Source organism: Triturus cristatus, chromosome 10 (assembly GCF_964204655.1).
Source record: "Triturus cristatus chromosome 10, aTriCri1.1, whole genome shotgun sequence".
Taxonomy (NCBI): Eukaryota; Metazoa; Chordata; class Amphibia; order Caudata; family Salamandridae; genus Triturus; species Triturus cristatus.
This window is the reverse complement of record NC_140593.1, coordinates 1,237,194,554-1,237,222,073: the sequence shown is the minus strand read 5'-3', so window position 1 is coordinate 1,237,222,073 and position 27,520 is coordinate 1,237,194,554. Positions and strand designations below refer to the sequence as shown.

Below are 27,520 nucleotides of genomic sequence, written 5' to 3'. Positions count from 1 at the left end.
CGGCACGGAGGAGGAGGAGGGCGGTTTCTTTTTCGGGGCCGGTGATTGTGTTTTGGTACCATCGGCAGGCTGACTCGAGCCCGAGCTGCCTGAAGGCTTAGTAGGCTTCTTTGCCAGGCCCAAGGTCGGGGCATGGGAAGCAGTCTCTCGGTGTGCACCTGGGCCCGAAGGTGAAGCTGCGACCGAAGCCTTTTTCGAGGGTGCAGGGGGGGGGGGGGGGGGGGGGGGGGGGGGCGACGTTCTTACTTACGACCGCTTCGTCGGAGTGATCTCTTTGACGGAGTCGTCTACTTCTGAGGCGCTGACGAGGCCTTCTTCGACCCGCTCCCACTCTGGTACATCGACGCCCTCTTGGAAGATGTCGTCTGCGATGGCCGTCGACGAGCGAGCCATGGTCCTCCGAGCTCGCCGATACCGAATGGTGGTCTTGGAGCGGAAAAAGGCACAAGCTGGACAGTCTCTGGGCTCGTGCTTCGGTGACAAGCAGAGGTTACACACCTCATGCAGATCGGTGTGGGGAAACTACGACCCACATTGAGGACACTTATTGAATGGCGTCCTTTCCATGAGCCAGAAGCCCAGGCAGGCCCGAAGGCCCTCGTCGAAGATTGGAATCGAGGACTTCGAGTTGGAGAGATGCACGACGATTAGGGTTCGCGATCGAGACAATACCGCTGAAAGGGTGAAGGATTTCGCGTAGAAAGTGGAATCGGTAACTGTTCCGAATTGGAGGGCGACAAACACATCCGAGCCTGATGGCGGAAAAAAAACAATCGGAGGATGGAGCTGATGCCCATGCGCACTATAGTCCAAAGGAGGAGTCACCTGTCCCATGACTTCCAAAGACTTTTCCAAGACAAAAACAAGTGCAAACATCCGGGCCCAACACCGGATGCTGATCTATGCTAAGTGTGTTCTCTGCAGCTCATATGCCTCGAACATATGTATTTATTATAAGACACTCACTAACACATACAGATATTCCATAGCCAGAGAGCTACCCAATGCACACAATACTTTTCAATAGAAACAGGTGAGTAGCACGAAATACACAGCGGTCACCATGCGGAGACCAAACCATATACTAAAATAGTGGGATGCGAACCAGTACTTAAGTCAAAACTATACCCAGAACACGCAGAAGTACCAGGGACCCAAGGACCCACCCGAGGTAAGTAACCAGGAGCCCTACGGAGGCCATGTGAAGACTGGGAACACGATGAGGGATCAATGCAAATCAATGGGTAAGTCACGGTTGCAATTTTAAAGAAGGACCCTTGCCAGTGGATCCTGAAGAAACGTCGTTGAAGATAGAAGGTTGGAGAGCTACCAACCCGTGGATACTTTAAGAACCAGGATACCTGCACCAGGGAAGCCAAGCGCATAGGTGTGAAGTGGCGTCTGAAACCGCTGTTTAACCCAATGGAGGACTTCCGGAAGATGCCGCTGCTGGGGAAGGTGAAAGTGTCTGGTGGAACCAAAAGGTGGATTCAAGATGTGAAGAACCTGCAAGCAGAGGGGAAAGTTCATACCACTCAAGAGTGACCAGGAGACATGGAAGACTAATGCCAAGAGATGTCTAGTGTTGTAGGAGAGCCGACTGTGACATTGGAACGTGCAGCTGTGTGGACCAGGTGACGCTGTGAAATTCCCGGAACCCTACACGAGCTGTCCCACGTTAGATGTTGAGAGTTGAGGGGTCAGTGTCCAGCGGGAGCACAAACAAGCCTTGGCAACTATAACCAACATAGAAGTTGAAGTAGGTAAAATATCAGGACCGGCAAGGTCCAGGAGACTCACCGCAAGCAGGGGTCAGGGCAGGCCCCAAGCAATCCGGGGTGCCCAAATAATTCAAAGACAACCCTCAAGAGGACCCACAAGTTGAAGCACTGGAGTCGTAAGAGGGCCTCGAGCAGCTCACCAGAGATGCAAGCCCACGTTGCAAGTGATGCAATGAGAATGAAGATCTTGGTCACAGGAGATGCTGGAGGTTGGGGCTACTTGGAGCCCGAAGATCTTGATGGAAGGAAGCCAACAACCCTTTGCAACTACAAGTTGACGCAGTGCATAGGGGTTTGGTTCCTGCGGCTTCGACGAGGGATACTGGCCCAAACTTGGTAAGAGGACAAGGGAGGCCGCAAGGTTTGTGAAATACCACTACCAGTGTTGCTGAGCCTTTCGGAGTCCTTGTGAGCCCAGGATCAGCAGACTCGTTAGCTTAGTTGCGGTGCCTGCAGATGCAGGGAAGTGACTCCTTCACTTCAAGGGAGAACCCTTCAGGTGTCTTGGATGCCCACAGGCCTTGGAAGGATCCTGTATGGAGCACAGGCACTGACATTCCAGCAGACAAGCAGAGCGACTAAATCAACAGCAGCAGGAGTCTTCCCAGTTGCAGCCTTGATGCCCAGAGCAAAGTCCAGAGTGCCCAGGCATTTGAAGAAGTGATGTCTGAACTTAATCATAGCCCACGACAAATCTAGGGACCCACCCACAGGTAAGCCATTAAATACCCTAAGGAAAGGGTTGGGACGATTCATGGGTCCCTCCCAGGGAAGGAGTTGGACAGTGGGGAGGATATCCTCATGTCCTTTGTCCAGTTTTGCGACAGAGCATGAGCCAACGGCTCCCTGAGCTGGTTTGAACGGGACTATGCAAGGAGGGCACAAAATGTGCCCTTCAAGCAGACTGAGTGGCACTGGCAAGCGCTCCCACCGGCCCCAATACACTAAACTTCGTCTGGGAAGAGGCCACTACTCCCTGTGACAGGATACCTATTGTTCTGCCTACCCCCTCTGCTGGACTTGGCAGCAGGAGGGCAGAATCGTGTCTCTGGCCGCCAGCAGCCATGTTGTGCTGTTCAAGTCTAGAAGACTGGTACCGGGAGCACTGAGGGCCTCACAGAGGAGCATTACAGTGCATGGAATCATACCTCCCGTTTGATAACAAACGGGACAGGGTTCGTTACAGCCAGTTTAAGATGGTCATCGCGTAATGATACATGGCTACTCTATGTATTGTAATGGCTGATGCACTTATAACCCGGGAAAATGGACTCCAAAGGTTGTAGGGGTGTTCTGCTCATGCATGGGCACCGTCACACTTTGAACCAAGCACCCTGCCTTCAGGATTGAAATGACTGCTTTAGGGGTGACTTATAGGTTTTAAGTGTAGTGACTTCAGATATAGGCACACCTATATATGTCATAAGTGGTGCTTACACAGGCTGCAATGGCAGGCCTGTAGTTCTAGTTTGAGTGATCCCCATGGGTGGTATAGAACAAGTTACTTACCTTCGGTAACAATGTATCTGTAAGAAACATTAGTTAGTTAGATTCCTCACCTTAGAATATCCCCAGGCGTCAGACTGGATCCGGAAGATTTTGTGTCAGCAATACGCCTCGCTAGGCGTCGTCTGCGGCTCCGCGTCCGTCGTCGGCGTGCGCCGGAATGACGTCGGAGTACTTAGACGCCGCCCTCGCGCGCTGACGTCAGTTCTTGTACATAGCCTTCCGCGCCAGGAACGCAGAGCCATGCAAAGACCGACACTGGTGCCAAAAATAAAATCTAGGGGCCTGAAAAGGATAACCTTAACCCTAGATGTCAGTTCGCAGAACGGGGAGGATGGGTGGGTCGGTGAGGAATCTAACTAACTAATGTTTCTTACAGATACATCGTTACCGAAGGTAAGTAACTTGTTCATCTGAAAGAAACACGTTAGTTAGATTCCTCACCTTAGAATAGATACCCAAGCAATACCATCCCCGGTGGTGGGTCTGCGAACCAAGATCACACCAGAAAGTCCTGGAGGACAGAACGGCCAAAGAAGCCATCGCTCCGGAATTGGCTGTCAAGGCAATAATGCCTGGCAAACGTGTGTAGCGAAGCCCACGTCGCCGCCTGACAGATGTCCTGCAAAGGGACTCCCCGTCCCAAAGCAGTAGTAGCCGCTGTGGCCCGAGTAGAATGGGCGCGCAGCCCAACAGGAGGGTCCTTTTTTGCCAAAGAGTAACAAATTTTGATGCACAAAACGACCCACCGAGAGATGGTCCGTTTGTGCACAGCTTTCCCCTTCTTAGCACCCACGTATCCAACGAAAAGTTGGTCGTCCACCCGGAACTGCTTTGTGCGGTCCAAATAAAAGGAGAGCGCACGTTTTGGGTCCAGACGGTGGAGCCTCTCTTCCTCTTTGGAAGGATGCGGAGGCGGAAAGAAGGTGGGCAAGGTGACAGACTGCCCAAGATGAAATGGAGTCACTACTTTCGGAAGAAAGGAGGGACGAGGCCGAAGGACAACCTTGTCCGGATGAACAGACAGAAAAGGAGGCTTTGAAGATAAAGCCTGGAGCTCACTCACCCGTCTAGCCGAGGTGATGGCTACCAGAAAAGCAGTCTTAAGAGTCAGAAGACGAAGAGGACAATTGTGAAGAGGCTCGAAAGGAGCGCACATCAGGAATGTCAAGACCAGATTCAAGTCCCACTGAGGCATTACAAAAGGGACAGGAGGGAACGTGTGAGTAATGCCTTTTAGAAAGCGTGTAACCACAGGGGACTTGAACAGAGAAGGCTGATCAGGAAGCCGCAAGAAGGCAGAGATGGCAGCAAGATAACCTTTCAGGGTGCCCAGGGCAGAGCCCTGCCGGGCCAGAGAAAGAAGAAAGGAGAACCTCAGAAAGAGGGGCGGAAAGGGGATACACAGTCTTTGCTGTGCACCATGCCACAAATTTGTTCCACCTGCAGGCGTATACCGTTTTTGTGGAGGGACGCCTGGCTGACAGAATGACATTACAGACTTCAGGAGGCAAGTCAAATGGCATCAACTGTCACCGCTCAATCTCCACGCATGGAGGTGGAAGCTGGACAGGTTCGGGTGGAGGACAGTCCCCTGCTGCTGCGACAGAAGGTCCTCCCGAAGAGGCAGTCGAATCAGGGGATCGAGCGATAGACTGAGTAGCTCAGGATACCAGTATCTTTGTGCCCAATCCGGAGCCACAAGGATGACTTGGGCCCGGTCGCACCTGATCTTCGTCACCTTGGACAGAAGTGGTATAGGCGGAAAGGCGTACAACAGACCTCAACTCCACTCGCGACGAAAAGCGTCTCCGAGCGAATGCCGCCTTGGAAATTTCAACGCGCAGAACTGATGACATTGCGCATTCTCTTCGGTGGCGAATATATCTAGCCAAGGCTCTCCGCACTGCCGAAAGAGTCCTTGCGCCACATCCGAGTACAGACACCATTCGTGATCATCATGCACCGGCAGCTGAGTTCGTCCGCTCTGGGTGTCAGAGAGCCCGCCAGGTGTTGAACCACCAGGGTGATGCCCTGATGTTCCAACCATGTCCAGAGGCGCAGAGCCTCCTGATAAAGGGTCCACGACCCCACCCGGTTTGTTGCAATACCACATGGCGGTGGTGTTGTCCGTGAACACCTGCACTACATTCCCCCGAACAGAGGGAAGGAATGCCTTCAGTGCAAGACGGATCGCCCGCAGCTCCAAGAGGTTGATATGGAGCCGGGACTCCGCCGGAGACCAGAGGCCTCTGATCTCCGCCTCTCACATGTGGCCCCCCCATCCCAGGAGGGACGCATCTGTCACCACTACGTGCTCCGGTTGGGGTAGGGAGAGGGATCTGCCACTGACCCAATCGCGGACAGTGAGCAACCACTGCAACTGTCTTGCAGTGCCCTCTGAGATCAAGACATGGTCGGACAGGTTGCCCCGATGCTGGGCCCACTGAAACTTCAGGTCCCACTGCAGAGCCCGCATCCGCCACCTGGTGTGATGTACCAGCAGGATGCAGGAGGCCATCAGACCCAGGAGCCGTAGCACCAACCTGACCGAAACCCGGGATAAAGGCCGAAAGATCAGAATCAGAGCCTGAATATCCCGAACCCGCTGTTCCAAAGGATAGACCTGGAACTGCACTGAGTCCAGAACCACTCCGATGAAGAGGAGCTTCTGGGAGGGACTCAGATGTGACTTCGGAACCTTGATGGAAAACCCCAGCAAATGCAGGAGGTCGGCCATAGTCTGGAGGTGGGAGACTACTGCCTGGGGCGAGCCAGCCTTCAACAACCAGTCGTCGAGATAGGGGAAGACTGGAACCCCTAATCTGCGCAGATGAGCTGCGACCACCGCCATCACTTTCGTGAACACCCGAGGGCACTGGTGAGGCCGAAGGGGAGCACGGTAAACTGAAAGTGCTCGTGGCCTACCATGAACTGCAGCTAACGCCGGTGGGCCGGCAGGATGGGGATGTGGAAATAAGCGTCCTACAAGTCCAACGCTACCATCCAGTCTCCAGGGTCTAGGGCAGCCAGAACCTGAGCTAAGGTGAGCATCTTTAACTTCTCCTTCCGTAGGAAGGCGTTGACGCTCCTGAGGTCCAAGATAGGGCGTAGGCCCCCTTTGCCCTTCTTGGGAACCAGAATTAATGGGAGTATCAACCCCGACCTACTTCTGGGCCAGGAACGCGCTCGATGGCCCTCTTGGCCAAGAGGGCCGTAACTTCCTCCTGCACAAGTTGCAAGTGATCCCCCGACATGCGGTGGTAAAGCAGTGGCATGGCTGGAGGGGTCGCCTCGAAGGGGAGGGAATAGCCCTTTCGGACGATTTGCAGCACCCACCTGTCCGATGTGATGGTACGCCAGTGGAGCAGGTAATGGCGAACTCTGCCTCACACTGGCGTGGAATGGGCCTGAATGCTCGAATTAGGAGGGCTTTGAGGCGGATGCTGCTGGGGCAGATGTGGACGGACCGTCTTTGTCCACAGGCTCTGCGGAATCCGCGACCGCGTTGAGGTTGGTTCTGCAGCCTGTGGCTAGACGGACGTGAGGGGGCGTCCCTTCCTTGGCCACGAAAGGGGCGAAAAGCGGAAGTTTGCGGGCGCGGGGCCGAGGCCCAAGGACTTGGCCGTAGCCCTGGAGTCCTTAAAGCGCTCCAGCGCACTATCCGCTTTGTCACCAAATAGGCGACGGCCATCGAAGGGCATGTCCATGAGAGTGCTCTGGACATCCCCAGAGAAATTCGTGGATCTCAGCCAGGCATGGCGACGAACCTCCACCGTTGTCGCAATCGCCCCACCTAGCGAGTCCGTGGTGTCAAGCCCACATCGAATGGAGTACCGTGCTGCATCCCGCCCCTCAGCAAGAGCCTGGGCGAGCCGTGTCCGGGCCTCTTCCGGACACTGGGGAAGCACATCCGCCACCGTATCCCACAAGAAGTGGGCGTAACGGCTCAAAAGGCACGCGGTATTAATGGACCGCAACCCCAAACTGAGGGAGGAAAACAGTTTCTTCCCAAACTGTTACAACCTTTTGGATTCCCGATCCGGAGGAGCGGACGGGAAGGCGGTCTGGGACGTAGAGGCCTGGATAACCAGACTGTCAGGGTTGGGGTGCACTGACAGTAAGCTGGGGTCGCCAGGAGCAGAGTGGTGGCGCCAGGCCACGTTCCGATCCACAGGAGTGACTGTGGAGGGCTTGGACAGGTGTCCATCAGAACGTCAGTGAGTGCCTCATTGAACTACAGTAGAGGCTCCGAAGAGCTTACTGGCGGTTGAAGCACCTCGGTGAGGTTAGTCCTCACTGCCGCTGCAGGGAGCTCCAGGTGAAGGGCTTCGGCAGCCCTGCGCAGCACCACAGGATAGGTTGCACCCTCCTCCGTAGCCACGGAGGGAGGAGAGATGAAGCGAGAGCCAGGCGATGTGTCGAGACCACTGGCATCCCCCAGCTCGTCTGCCCAGTCCTGACTTAACTGGCACTGCTGTGACAGAGGGTCCTCAGACCCCTCCCAGTCGTCCCTGTCATCCGTCTCCTGGTAGACAGGTAGAAAGGATGGAGCCGGGCGGTAGATGAAATGCTCATCCACTGACGCCGGACCGGAACTAAAACTGGGGACGACGTCGTCCGGGGACGACGTCTGGGTCGTAAGGTCAACCGGCGTCGACCGGGATCCAGGCCTGGATCCCACGGGGACCTGCGGCATCTGGACCGAAGCCGCTGGCTCGCTAGGCCTCCCAAGTGGACCCGCGGGGCCTGAACGCGCGCCAACAGGCCGCGACGGCGGAGCGAGACTCCTCATGCCCACGAGGAAGTCTCGAACCTCGTCCGGAGTCGCGTTAGGCCCAGGGACTGGAGGGTATGGGGCTGGACGCGACTCCGATGGAGCCGCGCAGGTGGTGCCACCCGAACCCTTAGCCGAGTCGCGCGACCGGCGAGGGGAGTCAGAAGAGCGATGTCGCCTCTTCAACTTCTTCTTACTGTGCCTCGACTTACCTGAATGCGAGGACTTCGAACCCGACGAGCGGTGATGACTTCGGCTCCGAGACCGGTGCAGACTGCTGGAGCTCAAGGAGCTTGCGGGACCTCTCCCGCCTAGCCTTCAAGGTCGAGGCCCGGCAGTCGGAGCTTGACTAGGCATCATGTTCGGCCCCAAGGCAGTAGAGACACCGACGGTGGTGATCCGTAACCGACAGTCAGTTACAGGTATCGCACGGCTTGAAACCGGGCATCCCTACCGGCACCAGGAGTCTAGGTCAACTCGAAAGAAGAACCAAACCAAAAAGGCCCAAAAAGTTTAGACGAAAAGTGACTAAAGGGTATGCTCTTCCCGGATCTTACTAGCGCGGAAAAAAGAAGAACTGACGTCACCGCGTGAGGGCGGCATCTAAGCACTCCGACGACGTCATCCCGGCAATCACGTGCCGACGACGGACGCGGAGCCGCAGACGACGCCTAGCGACGCGCAAGGGTATTGCTTACGAAAAATCCTTCCGGATCCAGCCTGACGCCTGGGGATATTCTAAGGTGAGGAATCTAACTAACGTATTTGTTGCAGATACAGCACTACAAACTATTTTGAAAGTTTTTTGCTGCACTTATTTTGGAACTGGGCAGACTGAGTCGTGAGTTAACCCTGGTGTGAAAACCAATCCGAAAACGTGGTAAAAGTACGGCAATTTGGGCAGCACTGCATTAATGGTATTTGGGGGTGCTCGCGCCGCTACCTCTCACCCACTGCAGGGCTCCTCGTGACCTTAGAAGCTGAGAGGTGACTATATCAGCCTGAGGGTCCCCAACCCCTTTCAGTTTAAGCAGGATCACCCCTGCCTAACTCACTGCGAGACGGCAGTGGACTCGAGGCACTTACCACTATGAGCGCCCCAGCCAGCTTCAGCGGCTTGGGGCTGATGAGCGGTGTTAGACCTGGCACCTTGGCGTGAGTCTCCCTTCCACTTTTTGTTGCTGTGCCTCATATGTTTTGCTGGTGTTAGCTGCTCAGAGAACTGTGCCACTGCCAACCAGTGCCACAGTGCAAGTGCTCCCTGTAGAAATTGCTATGTTGATTGGATTCCATGATTGGCTTATTTGGTGTACTGTCAGACCCTAGTACAGTGCACCAGGAGTGCCCAGGGCTTGTATATCCAAATGCTGCTAGTGGGCTTGCAGCACTGGTTGTGCCACCCACAGAAGCAGCCTTGTAAGATGGGTCTAAGGTCTGCCATTGCAGAACCTGCGTGCAGTCTGGTACTGACATGCTGACTGGCAAGTGCACCCACTTGCCAGTCCCTAAACCTTCCCTTTACTTCATGTGAGTCACCCCTATGGTAGGCCCAAGGGCAGGGTGCATTGCAAGCATAAGGTAGGACAAGCCCTGATGTGTGTGGCATGTCCTAATAGTGAATTACAGCCATTTTCGTTTTTCGCGACCGGCGAGGGGAGTCCGAAGAGCGATGTCGCCTCTTGGACTTCTTTGAGCGTTTGGACTTACCCGACGACTTGGAGCCGGACGAGCGATGGCGTCGGCTAGGGCTCCGCGAGCGATCCTTGGACCTCCTCCTAGACCGGGATCGCGCACGACGCGGAGCCGAGTGGCGAAGCTCGAGAAGCTTGCGGGACCGCTCCCGCCTAGCCTTCGAAGTCAGGGCCTGACAGTCGTTGCACGACTCCGCGTCGTGGTCGGGGCCTAAGCAGTAGAGGCACCGGCGGTGGTGATCGGTCACCGACATCAGACGATGACAATCCTCACAAGCCTTGAACCCAGGCATCCTACCGGCACCAGATGTCGACAGACAAGGATCAAAAATGATCAAAAAAGATTTAGTCAAAAAAGACTAAAAGGGGTAGCTCTCCCGGATCTGCGCTTACTGGCGCGGAAAAAAGAAGAACTGACGTCAGCGCGCGAGGGCGGCGTCTAAGTACTCCGACGACGTCATCCCGGCGCACGACGCCGACGACGGACGCGGAGCCGCAGACGACGCCTAGCGACGCGCAAGGGGTATTGCTGACGAAAAATCTTCCGGATCCAGTCTGACGCCTGGGGATATTCTAAGGTGAGGAATCTAACTAACGTGTTTCTTTCAGATGCAAGGTTACCTGTTCTCATAGGCCAGAATGGGCTGTTAGAATTGTTACAGTCTATGATCCTAACAGACCCAGGGAACATGGTAGAAATTCGAGTTTAATATGTCTGAACTCCGAATAATAAAATACATTTATTTTAATATTCTGTGTTAGCAAATACCACTTTTAGAAAGCTGGTATTTGCTTGCCTAACCATTTCAGTCCGCCTCTGCTATGATGTGTATCTGCTGTCTGGTTTCAGTGAGTGACAGGGTTGGGGGATCCCAGAGGGCAGGGCTAGGTAGCCTGGTGGTGAATAGAGAGATTTACCTCCAGATGGGTGGGAGGAGTGCACCTGGACTCTGAATAGGGCTGTGCTCTGCCACCACAATACTGGCTCCACCTCCTGTGGAGCGTCTGATGTCTCTGCCCTGCACCCTGAATGAAAAGCCAGAGACATGTCAACAAAGTGCTCAGGAACTGGTTCTGGCTGGGCAAAGGCCCCTCTACCCCAGAAGAACAAAGGATTTAGGGGTATAAGTATTCGGGACCCTGCTCCCAAGAAATTAGATCCAGATTTGCCAAGAAGAAACCTCTGCCTGAAAAGAAGGAACTGGGAAAGCTGAAGGAGGAATACTGTCCCCGACCTGGGGGATTGGCCTGCAGGGGTTGCCTTGCTGCTGAAGGAGAGGAGAAAGACTCTGACTTTATTTTTAACTTGTGCCAAAGATCTCCAAGGGCTTGTGAGTGAGCTTGCCCCCTGAACGAAGTCCCAGGACCAGTGGACTTCACCTGCCTTGAGGAGAGCTGCTGGAAACGCTGTTTTCCCTGTAGCGCTGAGGCAGGGAGCTGTGTGTGCCTCGTAAGATCTGCTCGAACTCTGTGAAACCCCGTGCCAAGCCGTCCGCCTCAAACAACGCGACTAAGCCCAACGACCCGCACCAGCGCCGTCAACGGGCCGTAGCTCGCACCGTGAGAGGGACACCGCACTTCGTTTCACCCCTCCCCTTCGAGCCGCGCTGATCACCGCACACCCGGCCGCTGATGTCAAGCCTACACACGCGCTGACAATTGAAGTACGCTTCGCCCATCTGCGTCGTACTGGCCGCCTCGCCCCGCGCTGAAGGACTGACAAGCACCCCTCCCCAGGTACGGCTCGTACGCCGCAACGTAACAAGATCGCACCGCACCAGGCACCGTCCCCTCAAGTAACGCGGCTCTAAGTTCCGAGACGACCCGCACTGAGGACGTCTATGAGCCGTAGCTCGCACCGTGACAGGAGGACATCGCCGCGTGCACCGCTTTCTTCTACATCGTCCCGTCTGTGCCGGACACATCCCAATTAAGGTACTGTGAGCAACTCGCCTTGCATTTGCGCGCACATCGGACCGAAGCGTCCGCTGCGCCGGTTAGACTTCTGGGTCGTTCCATCACCGGGAGAGCCAGACAAAGGGTGCGAAGCGCAGAGAACTCTAAGATAAGCATTCTTTAAAATGAGAACCCTTTATTGCTGACTGTATTGTGGATCATTCTTGTCGTTATATGGTCTTGTGTTCAGCCTTACATAAAAGCGAAACTATTTTTGATACAATACCAGCGTGGTGTTGTCACTAAGTTACTGTATGTGGTCAAAAATGCTTAACCTACAACGCTTCTGAAATAAGCTTTGACTGCTCGCGCCAAGCTACCTAGAGGGTGAGCAGGTGGTTCTTTTGAGAGGGTAATCCCCTTGTCCTGACAGGAGAGGGTCCATGCTTGTCCCAAGTACCAACCTGTGCCAACCAGAGACCCCCAAATCTAACAAGCGGGCACACCATGTAGAGCAGCAGCACAAAGGCCACGGTGAAGGCAGCTACCAACAGCAGCATGGCGGGATCGGGCACCTCTGGGCCACCAGTAGGCAGCTGGCACGCACGGCCGGTTGTTTACCTCCACCCCCTCAACATGCAGGGAGCTGCGCGTGTGTTCCAGCTGCAGCAGAAGAGCGCTGGGGCAAAGCAAGAATAAAAGCGTGTTTCCCAGCTGCATCAGAAGAGCGCTGGGGCAAAGTAGGAATATATTTTTTTTATTTTTAAAGCACAGCGACAAAATTAAGTGCTTACCCGGTGAAGGCAGCTACCAACAGCAGCATGGCGGGAGAGGGCACCTCTGGGCCAACAGTAGGCAGATAGCACGCACGTCCGGTTGTTTGCCTTCACCCCCTCAACATGCAAGGAGCTGCGCGTGTCCCAGCTGCAGCAAAAGAGCGCTTGGGCAAAGCAACAATAAAAGCGTGTGTCCCAGCTGCAGCAGAAGAGCGCTCGGGTAAAGCAGGAATTAAAAAAACAAGTAAAACACATTAGTTAAAAAACGTCACCCAAGAGTAAACAAGAGGAAGAGGGAGGGTAAAGCATAGCGACAAACGTGCCCAGAGACTCGGACGCCACCCTGTGTGATGGTAATCTTTCTACCTCTGTGTGTGCGAGCACCGGGGGCAGAGAAAAGCATGGGCACTTCCATCAATTCCACGACAAACAATGGACAGCGCAACCCCATTGCTTTTGGATGGGGTGGGGGGGGGGGGAGGAGGAGCTGCTAGAATTTACAATAACGAGCCAGCGTTTCCAGTAAACAAAGCCACCAGCACACACTCCTACGTCACGCCAAACCAAGACGGCGTCGGCCTGTCCAGATGGGCCGTCCTAAAAGTGGACAAGGCGGTAACCTAAAAGCCCGATTTTCAATCACGCGCCAGCGTTTAACAAACGATGACGCGAGCCAACTGAAAACAAAGGCGTGGCTTAAAGTCACTTCCGAATCTGTATCTATTCGAAAAGGCCCTCGCAGAATGAGCAGCGCATGCGCTCTGCCACGCCAGGCGAGACCTAAAAAGACACCAAAAGTTTGATGACCGGAGGATGCGGAATCATGGGTGATAGAAGAAAAAGACTACAAAGACAATTCCGGACCCAATCACTGGATGGTCGAATAATGCATGGCATGTGAATCCAGAAAAGCTTCATACTACAAACGTGCTGGTCCCCAAAAATAAGTGCCTGTGGGCTCCAACTGTAATCACTGGTTCATATTAAGCACTGTTAAATCGTTATAAGGGCCCACTGAGTGGAGGGCAATGCAACAACAGGCAATATCACTGTTTCAAGTTTCTTACTGATGGTGGGAGCTGGGGATAATTCCATCTGTGTGGCCTCAGCCTCACTACTGGACACCCCTGTTCCAGGTTCCTCTTGCTCTCCTTGTATCGGAAGCTGTCCATTATCTTCTGCGCCACATGAGGCCTGAAACCCCGGAGGAAGGTCACCCAGCTCAGAAATGGGAGGCTGTGGAACAGAATCCTGGGTGATGAGAGGCTGCTGAACGGGGCTTGTGGGAGTGCAGTCTGTGGAAGGCGGGGCAGTTGGGTAGTTTTCAGGCCCAGCAGGTAGAATGTTATCTGAGAGATGACAAAACATGTTATTTACATTGCAAGAGAATATTAGTTGTTTCCAATGCACAATCCCTTTCAAAGATAACGACTTGCTCAAACAGCTCCAAACACTGATGTTAAAAGCTTGAAGGAAAATAAAGCAGATTGTCAGCAACACAAACAAGTACAATTAAAATTTGCTCTTTTCCATTCCCTTCTAGGAAGCCTTGACGCAGACTAGCCCCTAGAATTATAGAGGCAGCACCAGGCCACAGACTTGATTAAAAAGCAGGACTAATCTCAAATGCTAAGACAGAGGATGTGATCCTGACCAAATTACCTTTTAATGATGAGTCTGAATAAAAAATACTTCTGTGGGGAAAACCGTGCATTTACTCTCTAAGAGGTTTCAGAATTTATGAAGGGTACCTATTGTGTTAAATCAGGGAGAGAGTGGAGGATGACATGAGTGTGGGTGACATCGTACAAGTTACTTACCGTCGGTAACGATGTATCTGGTAGAGACTATTCGAGCTGCAGATTCCTTAACATAGAATTATCCCCAGGCGTGAGACTGGACCCGGAAAACTTTCTTTGCCCCAGCATCCCTGTGCGCCGGTACCACGTGACTCCGCCCTTACGTCGTCCACGGGCGTGATGTCAGCAAGGTCACATAAGCCCCACCCCGGCGCGCTGACCTCAATTTTCTTCGGAGAACTTTTCCGCGCCACAACGCGTAGCCATCACAAAAACTGTGGAGAGTATGGGAACAGTGCGCGCAAAAGCAGTGAAACAGAAAAGAGAAAAAACGAAAGGTGAGGAACAGCACCAGTTGGAAAAGTGCCAAGCACTTAAGGTACAAAAAGCCATAGCGGTGAAAGAGCAGAGCACTGCTCCGAGTAACACTCTTGCAAGCTAAGGCGACATCCTTCCCGGAGGCAGAAAGCAGGTGAAAAAAGCCATAGCAGAAGGGAGAAAGAGGGAGAGACTGCAATCACAATCTACAACAGTGAAGGGTAACAAGCCTGGAACAGAGAAGGAACAGCAATTCACCCCCAGACGACACCATCAAGGAGGGCCGTATCCCCTGAAAGGAGCGAAAAGGCCGAGGTACAGGCAAAAAAAAACAAAAAAAAAAAAAAACAACGTAGAGGACTGCAAAGCAATCCGAAACCACAAGGAAGTAAAAGGGAGAAGAGTAAAGTAGGCCCCTACACTGGAGAAAAAAACCAGGGTGGAGGGATGCAGAAGCACACATGAACCAACCGACCATGTATCATAAGGGAAGGGGTGGAACAATCAAGCAGAATGAAGCATCCTGTCCCACAGAAGCCCAGCCACCCGAAGGGAGGAGAGTGCAGAAAACTAAACTGAAGGTCCTCGCAGAACGGGGAGGAAGGGCGGGCCGTGAAGGAATCTGCGTCTAGAATCGTCTCTACCAGATACACCGTTACCGAAGGTAAGTAACTTGTACATCTGCTAGAGACTACTAGCCGCAGATTCCTTAACGTAGAATAGATACCCTAGCCATACCCTGATGGGCGGAGGGCCTGCAAGAGAACCTCCCCAGTAGGAAGAAACACAGGACCCCAGCAGGGGACGTGTCACGGGGACAAGAAGGGCGGTCCAGCCCCCCCAAGCAGAAGTAAGCAAGAACAAGGTGAAGGGAAGACTAGGAGACTAGGAGACCCCAAGCCCATCCAAGGCACAACTGCCACAAACCCTCGTAGGGACAGACAGCCACAGAGGAGCACCCAGGAGGTGAAGAACCGGAGGCAGAGCCCACCGTAGGAAAAAACACAGCGATAGAAGACAGCTGAACAGGCATCAACCGCAAGGAAGCGGACAAGGCCGGAACGGCTCCACAGCCAAGAAGCGTAGGCGGAAGAAGAAAGGCACAGGTGCGCAAAGCCCCAGCAGAACAAGAGGCAGGGGCACAAGGAAACACGCTAAGGGCCACGGAGGTGGACCAAAACGAGCAGGCGTGCCTAGCTGGCAGCTGACAGTAGCATGGAGCAGTGCATTCAGAACAAGCCAGGCGCAAGCCGAGGGCAGAGGCCAGGAAAATCCAGAACAATCCCCAAAGGAGGATCGTTCAATAGACACACACCGACCCATGAAGAGAAGTGGGACCAGCCAGAAGAGAGAGGAAAGACACGGAGGACGGACCCAAGCCGTCAATCAGAACACAGGAGAAACCTAGTCCCCCTGGAACACCAGACCGAGGACCAGGCCAAAACGCGGACAGGAAGGCGGAAACGCCACAATAACGACACCGTAGACAGCATGCCAGACTGGTCGAGCGATGTAGCTAACACTGAGAATGACAGAACCCGGAGCGGCACAAGCTGCGCCCGGACAAGACAAAAGAGACCGCACCAGCGGTATACAGTGCTGCCAGGAAAGGCAGGGAACCCGAAAAAGGGCGACCCTACCTTCCCAGAGCAGGACAGAGCTATGCAATAAGCTACAAGTACCCCACATAGGGTATGATCCGTCCCAAGAAAACATGGGAACACCTCCAACAGAAAAATTCCGAACCAGAGGACAAGAACATAAAGGACCTGCAGATAGAACCACAGACGGCTTGCCAATCAGCCAAACAGAAAACATACAGAAGGCCAACCCTGAGGACACATACGGTTGTACCAACAACCAAAGAACCACAAAAGGCAAAGGGGCTGTACCAGCAGCCAACAGTACAAAGCGGCCAACCTAAGGACCCCGAAGGCACGCCAACCCACACAGAATACACAGACGGTCCAACCGAACCACTAGACCCCCGAAAAAAGGTGGGATAACACCTCCCATAAAGCAGCAGAGGACCGACAAGCCAAGTTTACGGAGGAGGACGGAGCCCCGCAAGGAGCCACTGAATGGCGGCATCCACATGGGTGTTAAACAAAAGCACCCCATCAAAAGGCAGGTCAACCAGACGCTCCCTAACATTCTCAGGGAAAACGCTATCCCTCAACCAAGCATGGCGACGGAGAACTACTGAACTTGCCATAGTGCAGCAGAGAGCATCAGAAACATCCAGGGCCGAACGAAGAATAAACACCGCCAACTCTGGCCATCCAACACATGGCGCCGCATATCAGCGCAGACACCTTCTTGAGAGGCACAAGACAGAAGGGACTCCACGGAATCCCACAAGATGGAAGTAGCCCTGGCCAACACACAAAGCGCGTTGAGCGCTCGCAAAGCAGCATTAGAGGAAGAGGAGATGTTACGCCACCATGAATCCAACCACCGGGCCTCCCGTGATGGAGGAAACCACACCAAAGGTAAGGAAGGAAAAGCAGTCTGCAGAAGAGGACCCTGGGTGGCAGGACACCCCCAGCCCCCAGAAGAGAATTATGGATCGAAGCTTCGAACGGAAGAAGCAGCTCCTGTCCACCAGAGCCCTGATGGAGAACTTCAAGCAAATGGTCCGTAGGAAATGGGGTGGCGGGTTCGCCCATGTGCAAGACGCAAGCGGACGTGGAAAAGGCCCGGGCAAAGGTTGCACCCCCGCCTCCGTATGGCGTCGAGGGGGGGGAATGGCCAGTCCCGGAATGGTGGAAGATTCACGGACGAGTGGGGGACCTGAGGTGCCTCTGGGGAAGGCTTTGGCCGCGGGGATGGCGAAGAGCCCTCCCTGGAAGACGCCGGGGAAAAAGCCATGACGCGGCGTCCCGTCTCCAGGGAAGAAGAGACAAAATGTTGACGAACCTCCAGAGAGGAGGGAGCCTCTGGAGAGGAGTCGACGACCCGACGCCGGCACTGCGCCGAGGAGTCCGCCACAGGAGCCTGCGTGACGTCGACCGGCGCCGGAGGGGACGCAGAGACGACCTCCACTACCACTTGCGCCCTAAGAGAATGGGCCGGGGCCTGGTCGGCGAAAGAAAGGTGCCGAAATGGCGCCAACTCGACCTCCGACGAAGCAGCAACCTGCGTTGAGAGGCGAGAGGGACCCAGGGACGCACCCCGGCCCCTAGCCAGCACCCGCGGCACCGCCAGGGCCGACAGCTCGGCCTTTGGCAGGGCCTCCGCCTGCCCAGAAGACTGGGAAGGACTCTGGGATGAGCCGCGAGTCCCGGCGACCTCCCGCGACACCACAGGGACCCCCTCGGGGGTTTGCGGCAAGGCAGAGGCGATGTGGGACGAAGAGGGGAACCCCGTAGGGCCACACCCCGACGACAACACACCTCTAAAACCTAAAGCCGAACCTGCCAGGGCCGGTGCCGCTGGCGACTCCGCGGAAGGCCCCGCACGTGGCAAGGGATCCGCGGACATCCCAGGAGGAGGGGCCAAGGAAGCCTGTAGAGCGGCAGCATAGGCCTCCATTTGGGCCCTGGTCGCACTGACGCCAGGAAACGGCGGGTAGGGTGGCGACGAATGAGGCCTTATGTCCTGCGGAGAACCTGCGCCCTCCGCAGAGCGAGGACCAGGCCCCGGGGACAAGCTATAAAACTTACCAACAGACTAGCAACGCCCTAGGGGCCTCAGTGACGGGCGATGTCTGAAACGGCGATTCTTGGACCCTTCCGCGGGGGACAGACGCGGAGACAACACCGATCTGGACAAGCAGGCCGAAAGGAGTTTCATCCCGCGCTCCCGCTGTGACTTACGCCTCAGATGCTGGCAAGCGTCGCAGTCCATGGAATCATGGTGCTCGCCCAAACACCAAATGCAAATAGGATGAGGGTCCGTCGCCGACATCTGACGCGCGCAGGACGAGCACGTCTTAAAGCCCGAAGGCATTAACACACTGTCCCACAACGCAAAGCATGAAAAGAAGGCCTAAAAACAGGTCAGGGACACGATCCGGATACGCGTTGCACGTGGAAAAGAAGGAAACTGATGTTAGCGCGCCGGGGTGGGGCTTATGTGACCTCGCTGACGTCATGCCCGCGGACGACATCAGGGCAGAGTCGCGTGGTACCGCCACCGGCGCACAGGGATGCTGGGGCAAAGAAAGTTTACCGGGCCCAGTCTCACGCCTGGGGATAATTCTACGTTAAGGAAGCTGCAGCTAGTAGTCTCTATCAGATAAGTCTGTTTGCAGCCAGAGAGCACCACTCGCAAGGGAAGGTGTTAAGTTGTATTATCTCCAATGGGCCAAAACAATCCATGCCTCACAACAATACAACTTACCACCTTCACCATATAGATGGATGTTTCATTACACAAATGACTTTAGAAATTGAAAGAGGGCTCCAAGCCACACCTTAAAAAGCAGCGACTGACTCAATCCACTTCATAATATCAAAGGTGAGACCAACATGGTTTCATTATTAATCTCTAATGTACCCCATTTTAGGCTATGAGGATAAATAGAAGAGAGCTTTGGTTATTTCACCCTAAGAGCACTCTACACCACGATAGCCTAGAATATTTAAATTCATCAAAGGGCTCTGTGGTACAAATGCTTTACAGCATGAAAATTGGTCAACTGTCACTCCTCAATCTCCAAGCACAAAGGCAGAGTGTGCACGAGTTTGGGTCCTGCACTCCATTCTGCTGAAACAGAAGACATTCCTGAAGGGGCAGCCTGATTGGAGGACTGACGCTCATGCTCAGGTGGTTGGGATACCAAAATCTCTGTGCCCTGTCAGGGACCACAAGAATGACTTGGGCCAGGTCTTTCCTGATCTTCTTGAGAAGTCCTGGCAGGAGCGTTATTGGCAGACCTGAAGACACAGCTCCACTCAAGACAAAACTAGTCTCTGGGCGAGAGCTGCCTTGAAAAGTATTGTAGGACGCAGGCTCAGTATATGGTGTATGTAGGAAAGTACCCCTTTTTGCATGGTTGCTCCCCAATTTTTGCCTTATTATGATGCACCTTGACTGAGTGTGCCTTGGATTCCTGTCAACCACGTACCCAGGGCCTATGTTCTTTCCCTAAATCTGTACTGTTGCACACCTAAATTGGCAACTCTCTGGCCACATGCAAGTCCCTTGTAAAAGGTACCATAGGTATCAAGGTCACTGTGACCAGGGAAGGCCTCTAAGGGTTGCAGCACTTATTGTGCCACCCTTAAAGACCCTGTACCTTTACAAAAACACACAGACACACTGCCATAGCAGGCGGAGTGTTTTGGTGCAGAAAAAAGTTAAGAGTCGACATGGCAGCACTCACTGCCTATGGCATAGGTCAGCCACCCCTCTAGCTGGGTGCACGATGCCACTGGTGAGGGTACAGGTGCATGAGCCTTGTACCCAATTGTAGGAAACTGGCTCTGTTAATACCATACCAAAGTGAGTTATAGTGTGCACAGAGTCCAGTGGATCCCCAAGGGTAGGCAGACGTAACGTTAGATAGAACATTACTCTCTATTTGTGGTAGTGTAGTCGAGCAGTAAGGCAGTGTAAGAGGACAGTGTTAAGTATTTGTTGTACCCACTCAGTCAGCAAATGAATCCACACAAAGACTGAACTAAAGACCAATTAGTTTAGTATAAAAATATTATTTTTGTTATTTTATTTCCTAGAACCAAGCAAGCCTGGCACAGGTAAGTTTATAAGTACTTTTCAGTAAATATACAGTTTGAAATGCAATTGTAAATGTACTTTGAAATGGTTACAGTTTGAATTACTGGTAATGCAATACTGTGAAATGCTGTACATATACTTTGTATCGACTTTGCAATGAAAATTACAGGTAGGTTACTTTTGAGATTACATTTTAGATTACTTTTTCTACTCAGTGTGATATGCCTAGATATCACATTGGGACATTTCCTAGAGAAAAGGTAAGCAAAATCAGTTTTGCACAATTGTTATTTTTGAGGTTTCCAAACAAACCAATTCAAGCTTCTGGGGAGCTAGAACAAGGGTTTCCCCAGGGTCAGTGATGAACTCTTGTTGCACCCTCTGCGGCACTAGGGCGGCCGGGTGCAGAGTGCTGAGGTCCAATGTTATCCAATGGGGGATAGGGGGCCTCCGGTTGGTGGCTAGCAGGCTACTCTGCTGTGGGAACAAAGCTCCTGGACTTTAGCTCAGGGCAAATGGGGAAAAAGTAGCACTAGGGCGGCCGGGTGTAGGGTTTTGTTTTGACATCGGGCACCTGGTTGTTTTCAATGGAGAACCTACGGTTTGCAAAAGCACCGCAGGCTCGGGGATGAAGGTCTTCTGGGTGCGACCACCACTCCCGAGAGGCAAGTTGGGAAGTTAGGCATTGGTTAGGCATCGTTGGTTTGGGCACTCAAGGCCATGGGGAGTTGGGTGCAGGGTGCCTTTTGGGGTCAGATCTTCTTACCAGTTCCTGGTCGCGGTTAGGGGGGCCTTCTGGATTTAGGCTGCAGGCGTCGGCTGGAGGCAGGTCTGGGGTCGCCGGATCTCGTGTCAAGATCGCCGGGGTAACCTCCTTGTGGTGTTTGCCCCCTCTAGCTCGGGCCGTGGATGGCGGGTGCAGAGTGCGGCAGATTTGCAGTGTACGGCTCGAGCCAGAGGTTGCAGATGAACAACTCTGGTGTTCACAGGATACAAAGTCATTGTAATTGAAGGCAGGCAGGTCCTCCAGGGTTTATGAGGTTGCTGGCTGCAGGACACACCGGGATTGAGCAGGTTCGAGGGGGAGACAGGCCGGTAGGGCTGGGGTCAAGTCAGTGGGCATCTGTAAGAAACTGGCTCTATATATACTGCACCAAAGGGAGGTACAGTGTGTATAGAGTCCAAGGGTCTCCAGAGGTTCGGCAGAGGGTCAAGTTAGATAGAACCTTACTCTCTAAAGTGATAGCTTGTTCGAGCAGTAAGGCAGTATCAGAGGACAGTGTTAAGCGGTTGAGGTTGAAAAGACGCTGAACATTTTTGCAGCTGTATGACGGCAGTGGTTAGTTGGATGGCATCAGTGTGGGTTTAAAGTGCTGAGAAGTTCGATACCAAACTTTTCAGTTTTCAGAGTAGCCATTATGGTGCTGTGGAGTTCGTAATGTCAAACTCCCAGCACCATATACTCTTAATGGCAGCACTGCACATAAAATGTCTAAGAAGGGACTTAGACACTGTAGGGGTACAGGGCTCATGCACCTATACCCTCACCACTGGTATAGTGCACCTAGCTAGTGGGGTGACTGACCTATGTCAGGGCAGTGGGTTGTACGCATGGCACACAGATGTGTGCCATATCGACTCTTCAATTTGTTCTGCACCAAAACACACATCCTGCAAAGGCAGTGTGTGTGTAAGGGTACAGAACCTCTAAGGGTGGCACAATAAGTGCTGCAGCCCTTAGAGGCCTTCTCTGGTCACAGGGCCCTGGGTACCTGTGGTACCATTTACCAGGGGCTGGCTGACCTGTGGCCTGAGATGCCAATTGGGTTTAGGCTTCAATGCAGTTTTAGGGAAAGAACATAGGCCATGGGTACCAGATTAGTAGGAGCCCAGGGCACACTAAGTCAAAGCACATCAGCAATTCAGCAAAATGTGGGGGCAACCATGCAGAAGGAGGGCACTTTCTCACACCCATACAGTGTATAAGTCCATCCAGACATTGTAAGTGCAGTCAAGCCATAAAGAGTATATGGTGCTGGGAGTTTGTCATTACGAACGCCACAGCTGCATAATGGCTTTACTGAAAACTGGGAAGTTTGATATCAAAAATCTCAGCACATTTAACCAACACTGATGCCAGTGTGGGATTTAATGAAAAATGCACACAGAGGGCATCTTAGAGCTGACCCCTGAAAAAATACCTAACTTTTGTGCCCCGCTCGCCAACTGCCACCACCAGACAGGTTTCTGTATCCTGGGTCGAGAGTCTGCTGCTCTTGGGGTCCTGAAACCAAGCACCATGTGAGTCTAGGTGTCAAGCCTGCTTCCCAAGGATGGACAGGGTCCATGAAGGGTAAGCTTCACAGACTTGCCGCCTTTGTGAGCTGCCCTAGCCATTTGCTGCTCCCAGCAACTGGCCCCCATCGGTTCTGACCCCCGCTTTGGGTAGGAGAATTGGCAGGAAAACCAAGATAGGCGGAGAGATGTGCCCACCTTTGTCAACCCCACCTCTCCGGTAGGGATCTCGAAGATGGAGTGACCCAGCCAGCCAGTGTGCGGCATATGTCCCTCTACCACTGGAGGGTGGCATAATAGGGGGTGACCCACCCAAAGGAAGGGACCTAAAGTACCCAACCATTACCTACCTGAAACTCCCCTAAATTTAGTTTTTAGGGGCAACCCCGAACCTTATCTCCTCAGACAAGAAGAAGGACCAAAGATACGTGCTGAAGGAAGAAGGTGGAGGACACCAACTGACTTGGCCCCGCCTTATCAGCCTGTCCCAACCGTGACCTGCTCCAGCAAACTCCTGGTGTGTCCTGCAGTCAGCAGCCCCCCAGAATCCGAAAGACCTGTCCTGCCTTCCCCAACCAGACTGTCTCCTGAGAGCACCGGATTTGCTCACCCACAGACACTGGCTCCGGCTAAATCTGCGAGTCTGCACCACTCTGCACCAGACGCCCACAGCCCAAGTGGCCCAACACCACGAGGAGGTCTCTCCGGCGATCGCTACCTGGGATCTGGTGATCCCTGATCTGCCTCTAGTCTTGCGACGACACCTGCAGCCCTTTTCTGAAGGATCCCCCAGTCCGCGACCGGAGCAGGCAAGAAGTCTCAGATGTCAAAAGACACCCCTGCACCCGACACTCCACAGCCTTGGGTGGCCCAACCGACAGTGTCCCGGCATGCCACGAAATCCCAGGTTACCTGTCCAACCGGTGATTGCCTCCAGAACATCTTACGGCCTGAACCTGCAGTGTTTGTTCAAACCGGAGAATCCCCATTGAAATCAACAGGGCACCTGATACCAAACCAGCAACCTCCACCCAGTCGCACTAGTGCCGCTGTGGGTGCACCTTGGTTGCCTACTTTAACTCATGTTTGTCTTTAGCTTATGACCAGGAGCTTTGCTCCCGCAACCTTGTGGCCTGCTCGTGAGCAGCCACCAACTGGAGGGCCTCTTATCCAGATTGGATAACATTGGGCCTCAACACTCTGCACCCGGCCGCACTAGTGCTGCTGAGGGTGCTCTTTGAGTGCATCCTTGACCCGGGAGAAACCCTTGTTCTAATCCCAGAAACGCAACCCCAAGACCTTTTACTTACCTGCAAACTGATAACCTTATTTTGCTCCATAGGATCGCATTCCTCAGAAAAACCTCTAAGTGTTAAGGATGTTTGTATTCCTTGCCAGTGTGTACAATAAATGCTTAACACTACCCTCTGATAAAGCCTTACTGCTCGTCCACAATACCACAAATAGAGAGTACGGTATTATCTACTTTTACCTATGCCTATATTTTGGGATCCACTGGACACTGCGCACACTATACCTTACTTTTGTAAAGTATATACTAAGCCAACTTCCTACAGTGTACACCTATTGGTGATACACACTGCACGGAGTCCAGGCAACCCTTAGTGATGCTGTAAGAGGTTCCTGATGAGCAAAGCTCTCAAGGAGTAGCTGTGGAGAGCAGCTAAGGCTTATCCAGGAGGGTGCAAAGCAGGTGCATTTACCACACAAGTCAGTCAAAGAAAAGAACATAAAAGTTAGAAAAATACAGTAATATTTACTACACACCAACACTAAAACTGCTTTGGTATATCTCCTACCAGGAGATAAGCCTTCTCAACAAATACATCAGCAAAACAGGTAAGTAAAGAATATAAAACACACCGGCCCCTATGGGAGGGCCAAACCATATACTAAGTAAATGGAATGCAAAATGGGCACCTAACCAAGACTACCAAGGACCGAACCACCAAAGGTAAGTAACTAGGAGTCTTTAGGCGTCCAGGTGCAGAGGGGATACTCCGGGTCAGTGACCATAGGAAAGCATGGGGACATCTGTTTTAGGATATTCAGGATTCAGGACCCTTCCCAGAGGACACAGAGGAAACCCTTTGGAACTAGGAAGGGTGGAGAACCCCCCCCTACCAATGGATACCCAAAAGGAGCGGATACCTACACCGGGGAGCCCGGGTGCAGAGGTATGAAGTGGTGTCAATTACTATCTTCGGAAATCCAGCTGCGAGTGTTGCTCTTCTCAGGTGTAATTCACAGCAGGAGGAACGTCTTGGAGTTGCAGATTTGGGACCTAGAAACACAGGAGCCGTCCACGCAATATCACCGGACGGTCAATAAATTGCAGGGGGGTCAGTGGCCAGCAGGACAACCAACAAGCCTTAGCAAATGCAAATGTGTAGCAGGAAGAGTTGCAAAAAGGAGGATCAGCAAGGTCCAGGGAACTCACTGTAGGTGAAGTGCCTCGTTTGCATGGTTACCTGCAGCATGCATTATACCACCCTCAGAGACCCCTCGCCTTAATATTCACTCACTCCCATTGCAGGCTGCGTGTTTTGGTGCAGACAAAACTGAAGAGTCGACATAGCACACATCCCTGTGCACCATGCCCCCCAAAACTGCCTGTGGCATGGGTAAGTCACCCCTCTAGCAGGCCACACTGCCCTTGGGCAGGGTGCCCCATACCACAGGTGAGAGCACATCTGCATGAGCAATATGCTTCTACAGAGTCTGTGCCATTCACAGACATTGTAAGTGCAGTGAAGCCACTTTCAGTACATGGACTGTCAACACAAATTCCACAGCTCCATGGTGGCATTACTGAAGACTAGGAAGTTTGGTATCAAATTTCTCAGCATAATAAGCCCACACTGATGCCAGTGATGGGTTTATTATAAACTGCACTCAGAGTGCATCTTAGAGATGCCCCCTGAAAAACGAGCAGCTCCTAGTGTATTGGCTGACTGGACCCTGGCAGCCAGCCACCACCAGACAGGTTTCTGACCTCATGGGGTGAGAGCCTTTGTGCTCTCAGAGGTCAGAAACAAAGCCTGCTCTTGGTGGAGGTGCTTCACACCTCCCCCTGGCAGAAAGAGCAACACTTGGCGGAGAGCCTCAAAAGATCTCACCTTGTCATGCGCTGATTTGGGCAGCTCCAACTAGTGGAGATGCCCACCCCCGTCATGACCCCAGTTTTTGGATAAAGGACAGGCAGGTAGGAAGGAAAATGCTACTTACCAGTATGCATCTGTTCTTGGCATGTAGAGCTGCAGATCCTCACACTTGCATTAGATCGCCATCTGGTGTTGGGCTCAGATGCTTGCACCTTGTTGTCTTGGAAGAAGTCTTTGTAGTCACGAGATAGGTGACCCCTCCCTTGGACGATAGTGCGCGTGGCCATCGACTCCATCCTTAAGAGTGTTTTTCGCCATGATGGGAAATGGAGTTAGTAGAAAGAAAAAGATGTCCATGTGTGTATATCTAAGTAAGATAGAACTGGAACAGATACAGGTCCCAGGGAGGTGGGTGGGCGTGTGTGGATCTGCAGCTCTACATAACAAGAACAGATGCATACTGGTAAGAAGCATTTTCCGTTCGAGGCATACGAGCTGCAGATCACACACTTGCATAGACTGTACAGCAGTGTCTCCCCTAGCAGTGGTCACCTGTATCGGTTGCAGTGGAGAGTTTTAAGAACAGCCTGACCCACAGAAGCTTGCTGCTTGGCTTGCACGTTAACACAATAGAGTTTAGTGAAGGTGTGTGTTGTAGACCATGTTACTGCCTTACAAATGTCTTCTAGGGGAATGTTCCCTAAGAATGCCATAGAGGCCCAAGTTTACGTGTGGAATGCGCTTTAGGGGGGATTGTCAATGTGCGTTTCGCTTTCTGGTAGCATATTTGGATACTTTTAACGATCCACCTTGCAATCCCAGCCTTGGAGATGGGATTACCCTTATGCGGTGGGGAGAAAGCTACGAACAGTTTTGTTTTGCAAAATGATTTGGTTCTGTCAATGTCATAAAGCAGGACTCCTTTTATATCTAGGGTGTGTAGAGCTCTCTCCGCTACGGAGTGCGGGTTTGGAAAAAAACGCTGGTAACTCCACTGATTGGTTAAGATGAAATGGAGAGATGACTTTAGGAAGGAATTTTGGGTTTGTTCTGAGAACCACCTTGTTACGATGTAATCGCAAGAATGGTTCTTGTATGGTTAAAGTCTGGATCTCGCTTACTTTTCTAAGAGGTGATGGCAATAAGGAAAGCTACTTTCCATGTGAGGAACTGCAGTTCGCATTTATGTAAAGTTTCAAATGGGGGTCCCATGAGCTTGGTAAGAACAATATTTAGATTCCACACTGGAGAGTGTGGTAACCTAGGAGGAATGATTCTTTTCAGGCCCTCCATGAAGGCTTTAATTACAGGGGCTCTATAAAGTGACAAGTGTTGTCTGTTTTGCAGATAAGCAGCAAGTGCTGTTAGATGTAAATGTATGGATGAGTATGCTAGATTACATCTTTGCAAGTGCAGTAAGTAGCAAATGATATTCTGGATGGGGGCATCCAGTGGATCAATAAGATTGTTGGTGCAGTAAATGGCAAATCTTTTCCATTTTGCAGCATGGCAAGCTCTAGTAGTAGGGCGTCTGGCTTCTTTAATGATGTTCATACAGTCTGGTGGTAGGTTAAGGTAACCGAACTCTAGGACTTCAGGAGCCAGATCGCCAGATTCAGCTGACCTGGATCTGGATGTCTGATCTCTCCATGGTTCTGCGTTAGCAGGGATGGGGACAGGCGTAGTTTTTGGTGCGGAACTAGTGAGAGTTCCAACAGTGTTGTGAACCACGGTTGGCGTGCCCATGTGGGAGCTACTAAGATTAGTTTGAGAGGCTGTTGTCGGAGCTTGCGTACCACTAGTGGAATCAGTGGGAGTGGCGGAAAAGCGTACGCAAATCTGCTTGACCAGTTCATCCATATTGCATTGCCCTT

General features: G+C 52.7%; 1 protein-coding gene across 5 annotated transcripts in view; it reads right to left on the bottom strand.

Moving 5' to 3' along the window:
• The window catches only part of HUWE1 (HECT, UBA and WWE domain containing E3 ubiquitin protein ligase 1), a 1,878,220-nt gene that overhangs the window by 439,233 nt on the left and 1,411,467 nt on the right, over positions 1-27,520 (bottom strand). For all 5 annotated transcript variants that reach the window (XM_085629865.1, XM_085629862.1, XM_085629866.1 and 2 more), the window contains one exon: positions 13,495-13,776. In XM_085629865.1, coding sequence (XP_085485991.1) covers positions 13,495-13,776 — 282 coding nt within the window. The remainder of the gene's footprint in view (positions 1-13,494; positions 13,777-27,520) is intronic.